The sequence below is a fragment of the Cibotium barometz genome, chromosome 53 (assembly GCF_041138505.1).
Source record: "Cibotium barometz isolate CiBa-2024 chromosome 53, ASM4113850v1, whole genome shotgun sequence".
In the NCBI taxonomy this organism is placed as follows: domain Eukaryota; kingdom Viridiplantae; phylum Streptophyta; class Polypodiopsida; order Cyatheales; family Cibotiaceae; genus Cibotium; species Cibotium barometz.
Genome location: NC_141098.1, coordinates 3,296,665 through 3,314,175, shown reverse-complemented (window position 1 = coordinate 3,314,175; position 17,511 = coordinate 3,296,665). Strand labels below are relative to the sequence as shown.

Below are 17,511 nucleotides of genomic sequence, written 5' to 3'. Positions count from 1 at the left end.
AACAGCCACCTAGAGCAACCTTGCATTACAAGAAGAAATGAGATCCAGAAGAGCATGTCACAGTTAAGGTTTCTCCTTGCAGTGCTTCTGAAATCTTAACTATACAGCCTATACAGCCGTCAGTCTCTTGCCCCCTTGTTTTAGATGCTTGGCAAATGCAGTTCATGCAATCTTTTTCTTTTACCTTCCAGCCTTGGCAAAAACCTGACAAACAATCTCATGCCTCCTACTAGAAGGTTCTAGCCCTGCTTTTGCCAAAGCCCACATTGCCCATAGCTGCAGGCATTCTTACATGGGCATCACAATGCACCAATACTTCCTCTTGGAAGCATTGGATACTTCTCCTTGCTCAAACATCCACAGTCCTTAGCCCTATAGGTTTTACATCTTGTCTAACCATCCGCAACAAGGATTCAATTCATCCACGATATCCAGCCCTTCCTTCCCACAATTCACATTAGTCAAAAAACCTCTACTGCGTATCTCTTACCTTTTTTCAAGCCTATCGTTCCATTTGACCAGATATTCATGTGCTCTATATGCCAAATATGCCTCCTACAAGAAGCTTTTTGCCTTGCTTTCACCCTTATTCAATGGATGTGGTGACCTCTTAAATTAGGCTTCCCTCCCCTTTACAGAGTACATCATTTATTGCTCTTTAAAGTAAACCTCTTGACTCAATCTTCGCATTACAAATCAATGTCAGTCACTAACAATAAGCACAAAACAATTCTGGATATATGCATCGCATCTATCAAGAAATGAACCTTGGAAACCCTACAGTGGGTGTCCAAGATAAATTACCTTGGAGTCTGTAATCTTGCCACGTTCATGATCAGAAGACCCTGATGCTATCACCAGGTCACCACGCCCCCCATTCTCCAGCTGAAAGTAGGTAGAAGGAAACGAGTTTTTCAGTCAAAGAGCAGGTAACTTGATACACAAAATAGTGGTAACTCTTAAAGATTCTGAATGCACCATCAACTGATGTTTAACTTACCCTGTTATCGTCCTTAGCCTCTCCTTCCATACTTGTAGAGGTCTCTGCTCTAGGACTACGATCAGCCCAGTTCTGGAAGCGATGGCTAGGCGGTGACTCAAAGCCCATACAGCTATTATTATTGACAACAAGTGTGTTCTGTGCAGAGTGTGACTCTGTGCTTGCTTCAGACAACGAGGTAACTTGAGAGGCCTGACGATTATCCTGCCCACCATTATAACATAACAAAACCACAAGATTCAAATACAAACCCCATGAACATGAGTTACAGGAGGTCAAGATGTTAGGTGGCAACAAACACTACCTCCTGCCGTGCGTCAAACTGAAGAGGAATGGCAGGCAGTACGTTGGGAGCACCTGTATGGTTCTGAAAGAAACCTACACAAGATCGCGATAGTTAAATATAATACGAATTAAACAAAGCTCAAATTTAACAACTTTCCTCACCTTTGTCGAAAAATCCCACTCCTCCTGTCAACCCTAGGTTGACCTGTTGATTGGCCTTTCCAAGGCCAAAGATCTCTGAACACTTAGCTTCTGGGATGTCTCTGTTATCCAAAAAAAAACACACCTAAGCCTCTCTCTCTCTCTCTCTCTCTCTACCCACACGAGCCCATGATGTATCTGTATCTTGTATTCACATATTATCAGGGTAAAGGTTTCTTTTCAGTTTTCTTAAACCAGTATACTCATGACTTCATTGTACTACTTTTTGGTCTCATAGACCCATTGGGTCTTTTGAAGTCACTGATAATTCTCTCTCTCTCTCTCTCTCTCTCTCTCTCTCTCACACACACACACACACACACACACACATGCCAAGCTTGCTGCTGTAGGCATTTATATCACCAAGATTCTTAAACATCATGGCTACCTTACAGCACAATGCGACCATACGACAAGCTCCATATCACTCCCATGAAGGGAGAAGGCTTTGTATTTCCCTCCAATGAAGGGAGAGGCTTTGTTTTTTTTGTTTCTTACAGCTTTGTAATAATTTCATGGAGGTCCCATGGGCCGTTTATCGGCTCCTAGAGGACGATAATACATTCTTCTTCTTCTTCTTCTTCTCTCAGTAGCCCCATGCTTGATATTTTGGCATCTATTGGGGGCTGATGCTCCTCTCATGTTTCATGTTCCTTGTATTCCATGATGATATTTCCATGAACAATTTTGTATCACCCCAGCGAGATAGTTTTGATTTGTTCTATTTTATTTTCCGTTCCATGATGAGATATGCCATGGACATTATTGTATCACTTTGGTCTCATAATCTCATTGGGTCTTTCGTAGACTCTCTCTCTCTCTCTTACTACAATGTTCGCGCCCCTCCCCTCTGGCACACAGCGCTGCCTGCTGCTCTGCCCTGTTCTCTGCACTGTTGTGCGCCGTCTGTTCCCCTGCACACAGAGCTGCTGTTGTTGCTGTTTGCACTGCTGCTGCGTGCACCCTCTGTTCCCCTGGGCACAGCTGCTGCTCTTGCTGTTCACGCTGTTTCTGTGTGCACCCTCTGTTCCCCTGCGCACAGACCTGCTGCTGTTGCTGGCAGCTGCGTGCGCCCCCTGTTCCCCTGCGCACAGCTGCTACTGATGCTGTTTGCGCTGTTGCTGCGCATGCCCTGTGTTTCCCTGTGAACAGAGCTGCTGTTGCCCCTCCGCAGTATTCTCATGACTTCATCGTACTACTTTTTGGTCTCATAGACCCATTGGGTCTTTTGAAGACGCTAATAATACTCTCTCTCTCTCTCTCATTAGCCCCATGCTTGATACTTTGGAGAGTGGTATACCATCTATTGGTGCTAATGCTCCTCTAATGTTTCATGTTCCTTGTATTCCATGATGATATTTCTGTTAGCATTATTCATCTCCTGGTAGTGTGTCCAAGTTGTGTATCAGGGGTGCCCAGATTTATCCCGGGAAACACCATATTTTTTTCCTCATGTTCAGGCCTTTGGTTGTAGGGTTGGCCACCCATTTCTCACATATTTATTTTGTCCAGTTGTGGGTCTTTTTCAGTGCCAATCGGCCAGCTCTAGTAGGAGCTATATAAGGCCAGGCTCTTTCTCACTTGTATATACCTTGACAGGGGCTTCCAGGCCCAGGTCCTCCCTTGCGGGAATAGTTGTTCATCATGCCCTCACTTACGGGGACCACCCCTTGCACAAGGCTGATTGTATCATTGCTTCTTCATCATTATGCAGATTCGTTTTCTTTCTCTCTGTGCCTATGTCTCACGCTTTCCGCTGCGCACTTTTGACATGGTATCAGAGCACCGGGTTGAGGCTCTTCTACAGAAGGTGTTCTGGCGTTTTTTCTGAGAGAGAAGGATTTCTGCGTTTTTTGATACTGCTGGTTGCAGAGGAGGGAGCGTTGTGACCTTGTCTGGGGCGGCTGGAGTAGGTACAGGGCAGCCCCTACTGGCTGCGTTTTCTGCAGGTCTGGGGCGGCCAGAGGAGGTACCCTTAAGGCTGCGTTTTCTGCCCTTGTGAGCAGGTGAAGGGCAGCCACCAATGGTAGCGTTTTGCAGGTCTGGGGCAGCCAGAGAAGAAACTGTGATGGTTGCGTTTTCTGCAGGTCTGGGGCAGCCAGAGGAGGTACTGACATGCTGGCTGCGTTTTTCTCTGGAGAAGGTGCTGTCGGCATCCCCTAAAGCTAAGTGATGGGACCTTGTGAAGAGGTCCCTCTCTTCTTCTTGGTACACGTGCTGCCGGCTGTTTACAGCAGCGTTTTTTGCATCATCTCATCTGCGTTTTTTGGAGGCAGTGGGCAAGTGTTCTTTTCCAGGAATGGTGCCTTCCCACATGGCCTTGAGCCCTTGCTCGGCCAATCTTTGCTTTGTCAGAGTTTTCAGACTCATGGGTGCACACTTGGATTCACATCCTCGAGGTGTGTGTAGTCCTTTCTCGACAGCAGAGGGGGTCTATGAGTTTGTGCCAGTTCAGCATAGTTTTGCTGTTGTACAGGTGTTTCATTAGGTTCTCACGGTGTTCACTCTGAGAGGGGGATGTGGTTACTTGGCAAGGTGAGCCACTCCTATTCCCCAAGCAGATGGCCTTCTGGATTACAGGGTACAGGTACAGGAGTCTTCATCCCTAGGATGAGCATTGATTGATTTGGGAGCTTGGTGTACAGGTTGATATCGGCATTCATGCAGAGGCAGGCTAGGTCATTTGGTGACAGAACTGTTGTCAAGGTTCACAGGTACTTGCTCAGTTGCAGGATGGGAACAAGATGCATGGCAGGTGTACAAGTTCATTGGGTACAGGTAGGTACCAGTGGAGCAGTAGTTTGGTGCAGATGATTGACATCAGATTGTGCTTTGGGATGGTGAGTTGTGGATGTTTGGTTCCACATGGACACGTGAATAGTTGGTTGGGAGCTTGCTATCTAGGGGTGTGAGGTTTTGGCAGGAGAGCTTTCTTGAGCTCAGTGCCATAGTTAACACCAAAGAGCTCAGAGGGTGTTGCCATGTGATTGGGTGACTCATAGGGGTGTGGGAGTATTAGTCCCATCACGCGACGGCGAGTTATGGATACAGGTTTTAAAGGTCAGGTGCCAACAAGATTGTCAGCTTCTACAGTGCTAGAGGTATGTTTCTTCCACTTGGAGTGTTAGAACTTAGCAGGATAGAGAGGCATTCTTGGATCGAGGGATACATGGAGATCCAGAAACCAAGTATCTGGAGATTGGTGCTCAACAAGCTCAGAGTTGGAGGCTTGAGTACCAGGGCTGATGTAGACATTGTGGGCCTCTAGGGTGTCTAGACGGAGTGCCAACAGGGAGATAGTTTGGCGGTGTTCTCTAAGGAGCAGATTTTTTCTTGGAGGTAGAGAGTCAGACGACATCCTTTCTTGGGCTGAAGAGGGAGCACATTGTGTGGACTGGTGTGATACATATTGGGTTGGAGATATGGACATCTGCTGGTTCATTTTTGGATTTTGCTGGACTTCTGGATCAGGAGCAGTTTCTTGGAGTAAGTGGCAGAGGCGGGAGCAGCTCGACTTCTCGACTTGCTTTGGAGGTTTCCTTTTCCGGCTCCTTGGACCGGTTTCTCTCCCAGGATCTGAGAGGGGGTGTTAGCATTATTCATCTCCTGGTAGTGTGTCCAAGTTGTGTATCAAGGGTGCCAAGATTTATCCCGGGCAGCACCATATTTTTTTCCTCATGTTTAGGCCCTTGGTTGTAGGGTTGGCCACCCATTTCTCACATATTTATTTTGTCCAATCGTGGGTCTTTTTCAGAGCCAGTCAGTCAGCTCTAGTAGGAGCTATATCAGGCCAGGCTCTTTCTCACTTGTAGATACCTTGACAGGGGCTTCCACGCCCGGGTCCTCCCTTACGGGAGTAGTTGTTCATCATGCCCTCACTTACGGGGACCACCCCTTGCACAGGGCTGATTGTATCATTGCTTCTTCATCATTATGCAAATTCGTTTTCTTTCTCTCTGTGCCTATGACTCACACTTTCCGCTGCGCACTTTTGACAATTTCCACGAACAGTTTTGTGTCTGAGAGTCTATTTTATTTTCCATTCCATGACGAGATATGCCATGGACATTATTGTATCGCTTTGGTCTCATAGGCCCATTTGTCTTTAGTAGACTCTCTCTCTCTCTCTCTCTCTCTCTCTCTCTCTCTCTCTCACAGCTATTTGCCCCCCTACCCTCTGGTGCGTTGCGCTGCCTTCTGCTCTGCCATGTTCTCTGCGCTGTTGTGCGCCCTCTATTCCCATGTGCACAGGGCTGCTGTTGCTGTTCGCGCTGCTGCTGTGTGCGCCCTCTGTATTCCCCTGCGCACAGCTGCTACTGTTGTTGCTGTTTGCGCTGTTGCTGCGCACGCCCTCTGTTCCCCTGTGCACAAAGCTGTTGTCGCTGCACGCACCCTCTGTACCCCTGCACACAGCTATTGCTGCTGCGCGCACCCTCTATTCCCCTGCGCACAACTGCTGCTGCTGCTGTTGTTCGTGCTGTTGCTGTGTGCCCCCTCTGTTCCCCTGCACACAAAGCTGATGTTGCCCCTCCGCAGTATTATCATGACTTCATTGTACTATTTTTTGGTCTCATAGATATCGGATATCACAAGAGATCACTGATGGACTGGAGGATGAAATATCATCATCATGGTGGAGTGTGTAGAAGAGAGAGGGAAGAGGGAGAGTGATACTCAAGCCAACAGAGCAAGATTGCACCACACAAGAATGATTGTATTATGATTGATAAAACAGCCACCATATACAATGCTTTTATAGGCACAAGGGCCTTATCTTTTGACCCTAAATAAGAGCGTGTTCACACCACTAATGACACTTGACTAGACTCCACACTAACTCCGAAATACCCAAAAAGCCCCCCTTCGAAGTTCAGAGTGATGGTGGAGTTGCATGCATAACCTTCAATAGTCTCGTACTCCAACAGAAGCAAAGTCGAGACATGGACACCGCAACTACCTCGGTGGCTCATGAAAATGGCTCAGAGGCTGAAAGCATGGCTCAGAGGTTCATAAAGCATGGCTCGGTGCAAAGGACTCAGAGTTCAAGTCCTGCACAGGGAACAAAGACCGCTTACATTGGCATACCAAAACAAAATCTCCCAACCCAACCTGTAACTTGGTTGAACACAATGCTAATCAATACACTTAAATACACTAAGATTTGATAGACACTTGCTCAAATACAAGAAGTAAATTGCTGAATTGACAAGAGACATAATGAGCCGGAACGGCCGACCCCTCCCTCAAATAAAGTATATTGATCTTGGGAGAATCAAGTACATAGTGTCATGGGCATTTCTGACCAGATTTCCATACCAATGCATATGAATACAGTATTGCAAACAAGTGGTTGTCGATGTAGACTTACAATCCACACTACCCTCTCAAGTGCCCATGTTCCCTACCATCTGTTCTCTATTGTTCCACCAACACAAGGTAGCAACAATCTGCACGAGAGCACGTAGGACAAGAGAACACTACACAGGGTATGTGATCTTGTAATCAGTTCCTCCCTCCTGCCACTTGCTCCCATATTTAAGCATAAAAGCTTACCAATAGCAAGTAGAGTCGATGACAGCGGAAGTCTTCGCGATGGAAGTCCTTGGAGTGTTGAGATCTTCGATTTGTCGCATTTCTTCACGACAAAAGTCTTCAAGAGGATGAAGGGAACCTTGGGAAAGCTTCCCCTATGGTTCAACTTGAGAAAGGAGGGCTGAAATTAGGGTTTCCAGCAAAAAGACCAGAACTTACAACAATAAAGAGAGCTGTGTTGCTGAATTTCAGTCATTGGGAGTGTGTAGGAGAGTGATTAGCATCCGGAAACACTCTTGGAAGCTTGAAAAACACCTTAGCAAACTTGGAAATGGAGTTGGGAAGGAGAAAGTGCAAAAAATGCAACCCAAAAGCCCTCATGAAGGTGGCGCCAATCTCTAGAGAAAGGAGGAGTGAGGTGGTGAGTTGTCCAGTGTAGGTGGCATGCAGGTGCTTTGTGGAGCAAGCTAGAGTGGACACATGGCTGGTTACTTCCTTTGTACAAAGGGGATAAGGTCTGGGCGGTGGACATTGGGTTATGTCCACCTCGGGACATCAGTGTGTAAGAACACCGGGCTGGTCATAATTTATAAGCAAGTTTTGGCCGCCCAAAACTTAATGAAGTGTGTACACACTCACTTATAAATTAGTGCCGACTCCTAAGGCTAGGTTTATGACCAATACTTACCACCTGTCACATGCAACATAACCATGTCAGCAGACAGTTTCACATACACGGTTCGCGGGAGGCCGTCCCCTTACCCGGAACTACACATGGGTCAAGCAAGCATGAAAACACTATGCAATTTCAATTGCAAGTAAGCACATAAAGATGCTATGCAATGTAGCATTGGTATGGACAATCCTCGTTCATGAGACTATACCAAAATAGACGTGCTCCAGGCAAGTACACGAAGTACCAGACCCAATGGAACACCAATCCACCATGCATTTCCGGGCATGTACACAGAGGCACAAGTCCCAACGGAAAGCCAAGTCCACAGTATCACATGAGTGGCATCAATCCCCGGCATATACAACTGCCATGGACACCAGTCCAATGTACATACATGATGAGAAAGCACGGGTGAACCAATTGGGTGGCCAAATGGTGACATTCCCCCCGGCTTCTAAACAGTTGCCCGCAACTGAAAAGCATCCAAATATGTCTGATGCAAATGCAGGCAGTCTCTGAAGAACTCTTCATCTATCCATTTAGCATCAATGGGAAGATAGTTCTTAAACTTCACAAGCTAACGCTCAAAACCTGCAAAATAATGGACAGCCACGTAAAAAGGACCAAAACCAAGATAAAAATGGTCCAAAGGCTGAAAATAACACTACCAAGAAGCGCCCCTTAAAACTAAGAGACTATGGTCTCACTCCGGAGCAGAAAAAGCAATATATGAGCGAGGGAAAATGCTTTACTTGTGGTAGCACCGAGCATATTGCAAAGGCATGTCCAAACAAGAAGAAGCGTGATAATGCAAATGCATCAAAGCCTAATGTGCATATGGTTCCGGATGTGCAAGGCAACACTTCACATGATAGCAAAGACAGGGTTGTATGTAAAGCTTGGGGACAGCTCAAGGATCAACCTGCTTTGTTCATGTTTGATGATTGTGCATCTGAGAATTTCATATCCACACAAATGACAGTTGCTTTGGGTATTGACGTGGAGGACATGGGTCCTCAAATTGAAGCAAGGGCTGCCTTTGCTGGTAGAGAAGTGCAGGTCATGCCTATTTCTGGCAAGTTGCACATACACATTCAAGGCTTTGTGGATCATGAGGATTTTCTTTTGGCGCCTTTGAATGTTTGTGATGTATTGCTTGGAAAGCCTTGGCATACACATATTGATCTGTGCAAGGCTTACAAGACCAACAGGATCACCTTCATGCATAAAGGCCGAGAGCATGTAATTGATGTTGTTGAAGAGGGTGATACCATTCCCCTTGTATCTCATGTACAAATGAAGAAAGTAATGAAAAAGAGTGTTTTTGCGTACTTGATTTTTGTACGAGATCATGTTGAGGAGAATAATGTTTATGTAAACACTCTTAGTAATGATAGGCTAAATTTTTTACAAGAGCACAATGATTGTTTTGCTGATGAGTTACCAAATGAGTTGCCACCCGTACGACCGGAAGATCATCGCATTGATCTCTTGCCGGGTAGCTCACCACCTAATAGGCCAGCCTATCGTGTAAGTGCATCCCAAAAAGAGGAGATCATGAAGCAGGTGAATGAGCTTCTTGAGAAGGGTTTGGTTTAGCCAAGCTCTTTCCCATATTGTTCACCCGTCCTCTTGGTTCAAAAGAAGGATGGATCCTTTCGTATGTGTGTGTATTATGGAGCTTTGAATAAGCTTACCATCAAGAATCGGTTTCCGATTCCACGCATAGACGACATCCTTGACAAGTTGGATGGATCGGCATGCTTTAGCCAAATTGATCTCAAGAGTGGATATCATCAAGTGCATGTAGTGCCTGAAGATGTACACAAAACTGCTTTCAGGACAGCATTTGGGCTTTATGAGTATCTTGTTATGCCTTTTGGTCTTACAAATGCCCCGGCTACATTCAATAGAATGATGGATCGCATATTTCGTGGGTACAGGAAATTTACAGGTGTCGTCTTTGATGACATCCTAGTCTTCTCGAAGACCGAAGAAGAGCATAGAGCTCGTTTGGCTGATTTTGAAGAACTCCGTAAGCATAAACTCTTCATAAATGCAAAGAAGAGTGAGTTCTTCTTGTCAGAGATACATTATCTTGGACATATTGTGTCCAAAGATGGAGTGCGGATGGATCCTGCAAAGATTGATGCAATTCGGAATTGGCCCGAATTGAGTTCAGTGCATGAGATCCGTAGTTTTCTTGGATTATGCTCTTACTACCTCAGGTTTATTCCGCACTTTGCATGGATTGCGTCTGCTCTATATGATTTGACAAAGAAGGCGGCCACATTTAAATGGACTAATGTAGAGAGGGATGCATTCCTCAAATTGAAAGATGCAACTACTCATGGTCCAGTGTTGATCATTCCGGATTTGCAAAAGCCTTTTAGTGTGGAATGTGACGCATCTGGAAATTGCATAGGAGCTGTCCTTAATCAAGAGGGACATGCCGTGGCTTATGAGAGCCGTAGATTGCATGATGCAGAGCTCTCTCTTGGCATTTATGAGAAAGAGCTCTTGGCAATAATTCATGCACTTACTAAATGGAAACATTACCTTCTTGGGACTGATTTCACTGTGAAGACAGATCACCACAGTTTGAGGTATTTTCTTTCCCAAACTAAATTGTCAGAGAAGCATATGAGGATGGCCAATTTCCTCTCTATGTTTCATTTTCAGATGTTGCACACCCTAGGAAAGAAGAATGTAGTGGCAGATGCATTGTCACGAAAGCCGTATGTAGCAGCTATCTCGGTTGTCTCTGATGGGGACTTGTGTGCCATGCTGACTTGTATCATACGGATGCTGATTTTGCCACTATTTGGGCTGATTTGATGGCTGGTCATGCACATGCCTCATATGTGATCAAAGAGGGTTATCTCATGAAAGATAATTGCCTATCTGTGGTTTCTGACATGAGGCAAAAGGTTTTGGATGAGTGCCATGCTCCTCCATATGCTGGTCATAGAGGCATAATGCCTACTACGCATATGATTGAGCGGTTTTTCTTTTGGCCAAGTATGCGGAATGACATAGAGGCACATGTACGTGCATGTATCACATGTCAAAAGGTGAAATTTGATAGGCAAAAGGCACCACGTTTGCCTTAGCCATTGCCTATTTCCATGCAATCATGGGAAAGTACTACAATGGATTTCATTATGGACTTGCCACGGACCCAAGAGGGTAATGATGCAATTTGGACAATTGTGGACAGGTTTAGCAAGCAAGCTCACTTCTTGCCAGTCAAAAAGACCATCAAAGCTGAGCATATGGTTAAAATATATCTTGCACAAGTGTTCAATTATCATGGAATGCCGAAGTCCATTGTGGGGGATAGAGATCCCAAGACTACAAGTCTCTTTTAGCGGGCCTTATTTGATAATATGGGCACCAAATTGGACTTTTTATCAGCTTATTTGATAATATGGGCACCAAATTGGTATCACCCTCAAACGGATGGACAAAGTGAGGCTGCAAATTCAGCCGTGTTGGATCTTTTGAAATGTTATGTAGCGGATCAGAAGTCTTCTTGGGAGAAATACTTACCGCTTGTGGAATTTGCATACAACAACACGGTGCATGCATCTACGGGAAAGGCCCCGTTTGAGATTGTTTATAGTAAGGTGGTTTTGCCACCCATCCTTCGCACAAAGGATGAGATATTTGCAGCTGATGAGTATGTAAGAGACTTGGATATTGCTTTTACTCAGGTGCGGACAGCCATTGCAAGGTCACAAGACAAGCATAAAAAGGTTGCCGACAAGCATAGAGGGCAATTGGATGTTAAAGAGTATATACTATGGGCCTTTTCGAGTGATCAAGAAGATCAATGAAGTGGCTTTCAGATTGGCATTACCTAGTCATTGGCACATACACAATGCTTTTCTTGTGAGTCTCCTTCGCAAATATGTAGGGCCGGAGCCCAATGAAACGATCATTGAGGATCCACCAGAAGTGGATGAGCTTGAGGAGATCCTGCAGCCAGAGCTGATTGTGTATCACAAGGAACGCAAGCTTGCTCATTGCATCCATCAGCAAAATGATAATCCAGCGTTGGTGTCATGCGTGGATGATGAAAGGCTGGAATTCCAAGATGGTGACATGGTGAAATGACTCAATTTGAGTTCCAATTGCTCGGTGGAGGTGGCAGGGTCGGTGCCGACTGCGATTAATTCGTGTAAGGTGTGACCAGGATACATTTGTAGTCCCGCTTTGTACACGGGTTGCAATCTCGATTGAAACCTTCTCTTCCTTTCCGCCTCGGTGACATGCATAAATGGAGACACCTCCAAAAGCTCTTTCCAAAACTTTTGTACATATGCATTCACTGATTCCCCCTCATTTTACTTCACCCAATCCCACTTCCTTGTTATCTCATTCAATGCATTGGGAGACAAGAATTGAGCATAGAACCTCTCCTTGAACTCTTCCTATGATCTAACAGGATTCGGTGAGAGCTTCTCCGAGAGCCACCAATGGGCAGCAATGCCTTTCATAAACATGCTAACATGCCGGATCATGGATTTCGTAGTGAAATCCTCATCACTGAAAGCAATATCAAATTGGGCGATAAAAGCAAGTGCCTTTGATGCATCATATTCCCTATGATATGCGTCAAACTTCACAGATTTATCTCCGACTTTGAAGTCACAAGACTTTGATGCATGTGCCTGTATCTCAACATGTTTTCTCCCATGTTTGTTCATTGGGACAGCCCTTGTGACTGGCATCGTTTTAGAACCAAAAGGTGATGCATAAGGCATAGATACATGTGCCCTGTAAGCATGAGGCATGGCTAGCCCCTCAACATGCATTGATACATTTTCAGCCATAGCTTCTTCCTCACGAGCACACTCGAAGGCATGAGTGGCATGAGAGATATGCGAAATACCTGCACCAACAGAAAATTGCAGTCCATGTTGCATGTGTTGTGCATGCACATTTTCAGCCCGCAATGGCATTTGACATACATTTTGACCACTACCATAAACATTGTATCCTTCACGGGCTACATAAGGTATTCCTGCATGGCGTGAAGTCACTGATTGTTCCTCTCCCATAGCAAGGAGATTCATCCTCTTAGACATAAGTTCTTGTTTGGGCACCTGTGGGGATTCCAAGACATGTGGGATGGTTGCCTTTTCTGCATAGGCATCCTCGGTACGAGCCAAGTATGCACGTGCTGCATCCCTCGGTTGCATGTGCAACTCTTGAGCAATCATTGCCATTGCATGATCCATATAAGATTCAGCTTTCTATGCCCTGGACAGGGCGAAGGCGGAGTGGGGCTGGACACAGAGACAGGTCACCCTCTTTTTGGAGAGACTCCGCACCCGGACAGACAGTGATTACTCTCCCTCCAAGCCGGCGCCCAAGACTCACAGAGTGGAGGGCAGATCATCCGGGCCGGCTGAGAGGGGTGAGCCAGTGGAGGCTGCTTCACTTGCCATAGCTCATCCATGAGGATCCTCTCATGGAACATCCAGGGTCTCGGTGGACATCGCTGCTACATTGGTCGGGGCAGACTTCGCCAGGAGATCCAGAGGGCTCTCGTTGGAGGACCCATAGATATCCTTTTCATCCAGGAGCACCACCTTTCTGCCGGGCGTACCCGCACCTGCGGGAAGATCTTGCCAGGCAGGAGTCACACTTTTTGGTCACCGGCATATGGCTCCCAGGGGAACCAGGGTGGAGTATGCATCTCAGTCAACGAGCAGCTTCTATCCGAGGTTGTGGACTCTGGCATTCTGGTCCAGGGTCGTGCGCAGTGGATCATCCTTCGGGTTGGGGAAGACCGCATTGGCTTCCTCAACTTCTACGCCCCTAATGGGGCGACCGGGAGAGCCGAGTTCTGGAGCACCATTAGGCAGTCCCTCCCCTTGGCAGACCACTGGTGCCTCGGAGGGGATTGCAACATGTTGGAGGATGCAGAGGACAGGATGGGGGGCAGCCAGGAGACCATTCATGGGCCGGAGCTCGCTGCCTGGGAGGAACTAGTGCTACAGGTGAGAGGCCAGGATCCGTGGACTCTCTCGGAGTTTGGCAGGTTGCAGGGGAGTCTATCTTTCTCGCGCTCGGATAGACGGGCCACAGGAGTTAACCTTTCCCGCATCGACAGGTTTTACATTGATGAGTGGGCCTGTGATAGAGGTGGCACAGTGGGCATACTTGCAGGCTCCTCGTTTTCAAACCACTTTCCAGTGCTTCTCCAGATCGAGGACCCCACGAGAGGAGAGCAGGGCCAGAGCGTCCGGATTCCAGATTGTCTCATAGAGGAGCCCGAGATTGCGATCAGAGTTGAGCAGGTCTGGCAGGAGCTGCAGTTCAGGAGAGGATCGGCAGCCAGCGATCTTGCCAGTGGCTTGCAGGAGATCAGCCAGATGCTCAGACAGGCTGCCTTGGACCGGCTGGAGGCCTTCAGAGAGCAGGAGAGGAGCCTACGGAGGAGTCTAGCGTCCCTCCAGAGACTCCAGGAGAGGGATCCTACGAGCCCTTGGATCTCAGAGCAGATGGAGTCAGCTCGCACTGAGATCAGATCCATCGAGGAGAGGAGGGTGGAGTTCCGATTCCATGCTCGGGCTTCTTTTTGGACACAGGCTGGAGACAGAGTGACTCGAGACTTCTTCGAGGCGACAGGGCCTCGCTTCAGACGAGAGGGTCTTAGGCGTCTTCGGCAGGCTGATGGCCAGGTTGTGGTGGATCCCCCCAGGGTTCGGGCTATAGCCACAGATTTTTACAGGGACCTTCTCTCTGCTGAGCCAGCAGATGACAGGGTGAGAGAGGCTCGGGAGGCAGTCTGGAGCTTCACGAGACCGGTTGTGCCGGCCCATTTGCAGCACTCCCTTCTCTCCCCCTTCTCGAATACGGAACTGGAGGAGGCTCTTCAGGCAAATGCCCAGGAGAGGACGGTCTTTCGGTGGCTTTCTTCCAGAGGTACTGGGGCCTCTTACATAGGGGCTTCAGATTGGCATTCCAGGAGATTATGGAGTCAGGAGTCATGCCGGACAGCATGGCAGAGGGGTTGATCCACTTGATCCCCAAAGAGGGAGGAGACAGACTGGAGATTAGACAGTGGAGACCGATCACCTTGCTAGGCACGGCCTACAAGGTCCTAGCTAAGGCGATCAGCAGGCGGCTTCAGCCTCACCTTCCGGACATCATCCACTCCACGCAGACAGGCTTCATCCAGGATAGGAGCATTCTAGATAACATTTTCTCTTTCTGGGAGGCTACGGCTCTAGCTAGATTTCGACAGGAGGATCTGGCAGTGCTCCTTCTCGACTTCGAGAAGGCATATGATCGGGTGGACTGGGCCTTCTTGGAAGGCACTATGGAGAGGATGGGCTTCCCCCCTCAGTGGATCCGTGGGGTCTCTGCACTCTACACATCGGCTCATAGCCAGGTGCTGATACAGGGCGTGCGCGGAGAGAGGTTCCAGCTCTCGCGCTCGGTGCGGCGGCAGGGGTGCCCCTTGGCGCCCTTTCTTTTTCTTTTTGTGGCGGAGGCCATGAGCACTTTTTTGACCGCACAGGATACAGGTTTGCGGGGCCTCCAGCTTCCCATCCGCACCTCGGAGGAGCTCCTAGACTCGGAGTTTGCGGATGACACTGCTGTCTATCTTCAGGGAGGTGAGGAGAACCTCCGCCGCTTCGCCTTAGCCATGGACAGGTTTTGCAGAGCTTCGGGCGCTTTGATCAACTGGCACAAGTCGTGTGGGTTGTGGGTCAGCTCTATGCCCCCCCCCGACTTGGAGGCCAGTTGACGGTTTTCAGTGGCTGCCCCCCGGCACTACAGTGCGTTATTTGGGATGCTATGTGGGCATTGACATATCTCCGGAGCAGCAGATAGCCCCCCTTCTTCTGAGCATTCGGAAGAAGCTTCTGTATTGGAGTACCGCTCGTTTATCTCTGGCTGGCTGAGTAGTTGTGGCCAACCAGGTTCTGCTTGCTACTATGTGGTACATCACTTCTTGCTGGGCCTTCTCTCGGGCGTGCATTGGCCAGGTGCAGAGGCTCATCAGGAACTTTCTTTGGTCCGGTGGCGACGGGCGGCCCGCCAGGGCCAAGGTGGCATGGGCGGTGATCACTCAGCCGAGGGAGAGAGGCGGCTTGGGCATTGTTGATCCTATTTGCCAAAGCCGAGCATTGCTTGGCAAGTTGGTAGTTCGTGGCCTCCTGCCAGGCGCTGAGCCGTGGAAGGAGTTTCTTGTTTCCAGGATGCTCAGCCGCACCCCTTCTCTTAGCGGCCCCTAGACCCCCAGCATCAGGTGGATCTTTACAGAGCAGCGATCCAGAGGAGTGGGCCTTGGCTTCGAGGAGCGTTTTGCAGCTAGCCTTCTGAGGGCCTGGTCGCATCTGAGGCCGTCACTATTCCAGACTCCCCCGGGCACCGATGAGGAGCGCCTGAGGCAGCCTTTGATCTGGAACCCCTTGATTCGTCTCCCCAGTGGCCATATGGTTGGATCGCGGTCTCACGTGTCGTGGGGCCCGCTGAGCTCAGGCCCAGCCCAGTCCCTAGACGACTGGATAGGTTTTCAGCAGCTGCCTCTAGAGGCTCAGGAGAGGAGACTCAGTGGGATGAGGGGCAGAGAGTTGATGAGACAGGACATTGAGGCGGCCATCCCCCGGGAGTGGCGGACCCCAGTACAGGACCCTCCACCTCCACAGTGGATGGGTGTCTTTACTCGGCATGAGATCCTTCTAGCGGTCTGCGGCACAGCGGAGAGAGTCGCGCCGCTCACTTTCGAGGTGGGAGAGGGTGGCCAGCTTCAGAGGACACGACTAGATTTGGATGGGCTCCAGGGATGTATTCTTCAGAGGGTGCGGGTGGTCGGCTTTCATCAGAGACAGTGGCATGTAGACCCCTCACCGGCCTCGATAGGGGAGGACTGTTCTTGGAGATTATGGGCTTGGGACAGCAGGCCTCTTATTCGCCTTCAGTGGGATCCAGGTGAGTGGTTTTGGCGAGATCCCTACTTGGCCCCTACCAGCCCAGGCATCCCCTTTTTTCAGTACACAGCGAGGCTGGGGCGGCGGATTCAGAGACACAGGATAGCGAGCACCCCGGCGGCGGCCGAGCATTGGCGGCGACAGGGGCTCTCCCCTGCCTTTCTTCGGGACTTCTGGCAGCGCCTTTGGGCCAGCTTCCGGCCCCGGAAGGTGACGCTGTTTCTCTGGCTCACAGCGCATAGAGGACTGGCTGTGGGGGCTTGGCTAGCTTTCGGCAGTCACCCAGCGTCCTGCCCTCGGTGCGGCCATGCACAGGAGTCACAGCGGCACTGCTTATGGGATTGCCCACAGGCACAGCAGGTCTGGCAGCGCGCTCTCAGGATGGTTTTTGCAGGCTCACCAGGTGAGATGCTGGTGACGTGGGGTGCGGTGGCTTGGGCCACGGACAGCGGCCCGGCCCTTGGATATGAGGACATCCCTGGTAGTGCGACCATCCAGGTCTCTGACAGGGTGATGGCGGTGGTTCCGACGCCAGACTTCTCTTCGGCAGCCCCTCAGGAGGGGGTCGGGCACAGATGGGAGTTGATCAGCAGCATGACGGCTTGGCACATTTGGAGAGCCCGATGCAGGGAGGCCATTGACCGCCAGGCGACTCCACCGGCGAGGGTCATACAGGCCCTCTGGGTGGACATCATTCACACCTTGAGAGGACACTGGGGGAAACTCCAGGGCGACTCGGATCGCATGAGAGGGCGCCGCAAGGCTTTCCTCCGCACTTGGCAACCTGGCCCTTTCCTCACCACGAGGGGCGAGGATGTCACTTGGCACTACAGGCCTCCAGTTTGGCTTTTCTCACCTCCCAC

The 17,511-nt window shown here is 49.1% G+C and overlaps 1 protein-coding gene across 1 annotated transcript in view; it reads right to left on the bottom strand.

The window, feature by feature from the left end:
- Positions 1 to 17,511, bottom strand: part of LOC147608188 (transcription factor TGA2.2-like) — a 61,244-nt gene that overhangs the window by 18,320 nt on the left and 25,413 nt on the right. The window contains exons 2-5 of the mRNA XM_086789348.1: positions 1,448 to 1,548; positions 1,305 to 1,378; positions 1,001 to 1,204; positions 805 to 885 (exon numbers count right to left, since the gene is read on the bottom strand). Coding sequence (XP_086645474.1) covers positions 805 to 885; positions 1,001 to 1,204; positions 1,305 to 1,378; positions 1,448 to 1,548 — 460 coding nt within the window. The remainder of the gene's footprint in view (positions 1 to 804; positions 886 to 1,000; positions 1,205 to 1,304; positions 1,379 to 1,447; positions 1,549 to 17,511) is intronic.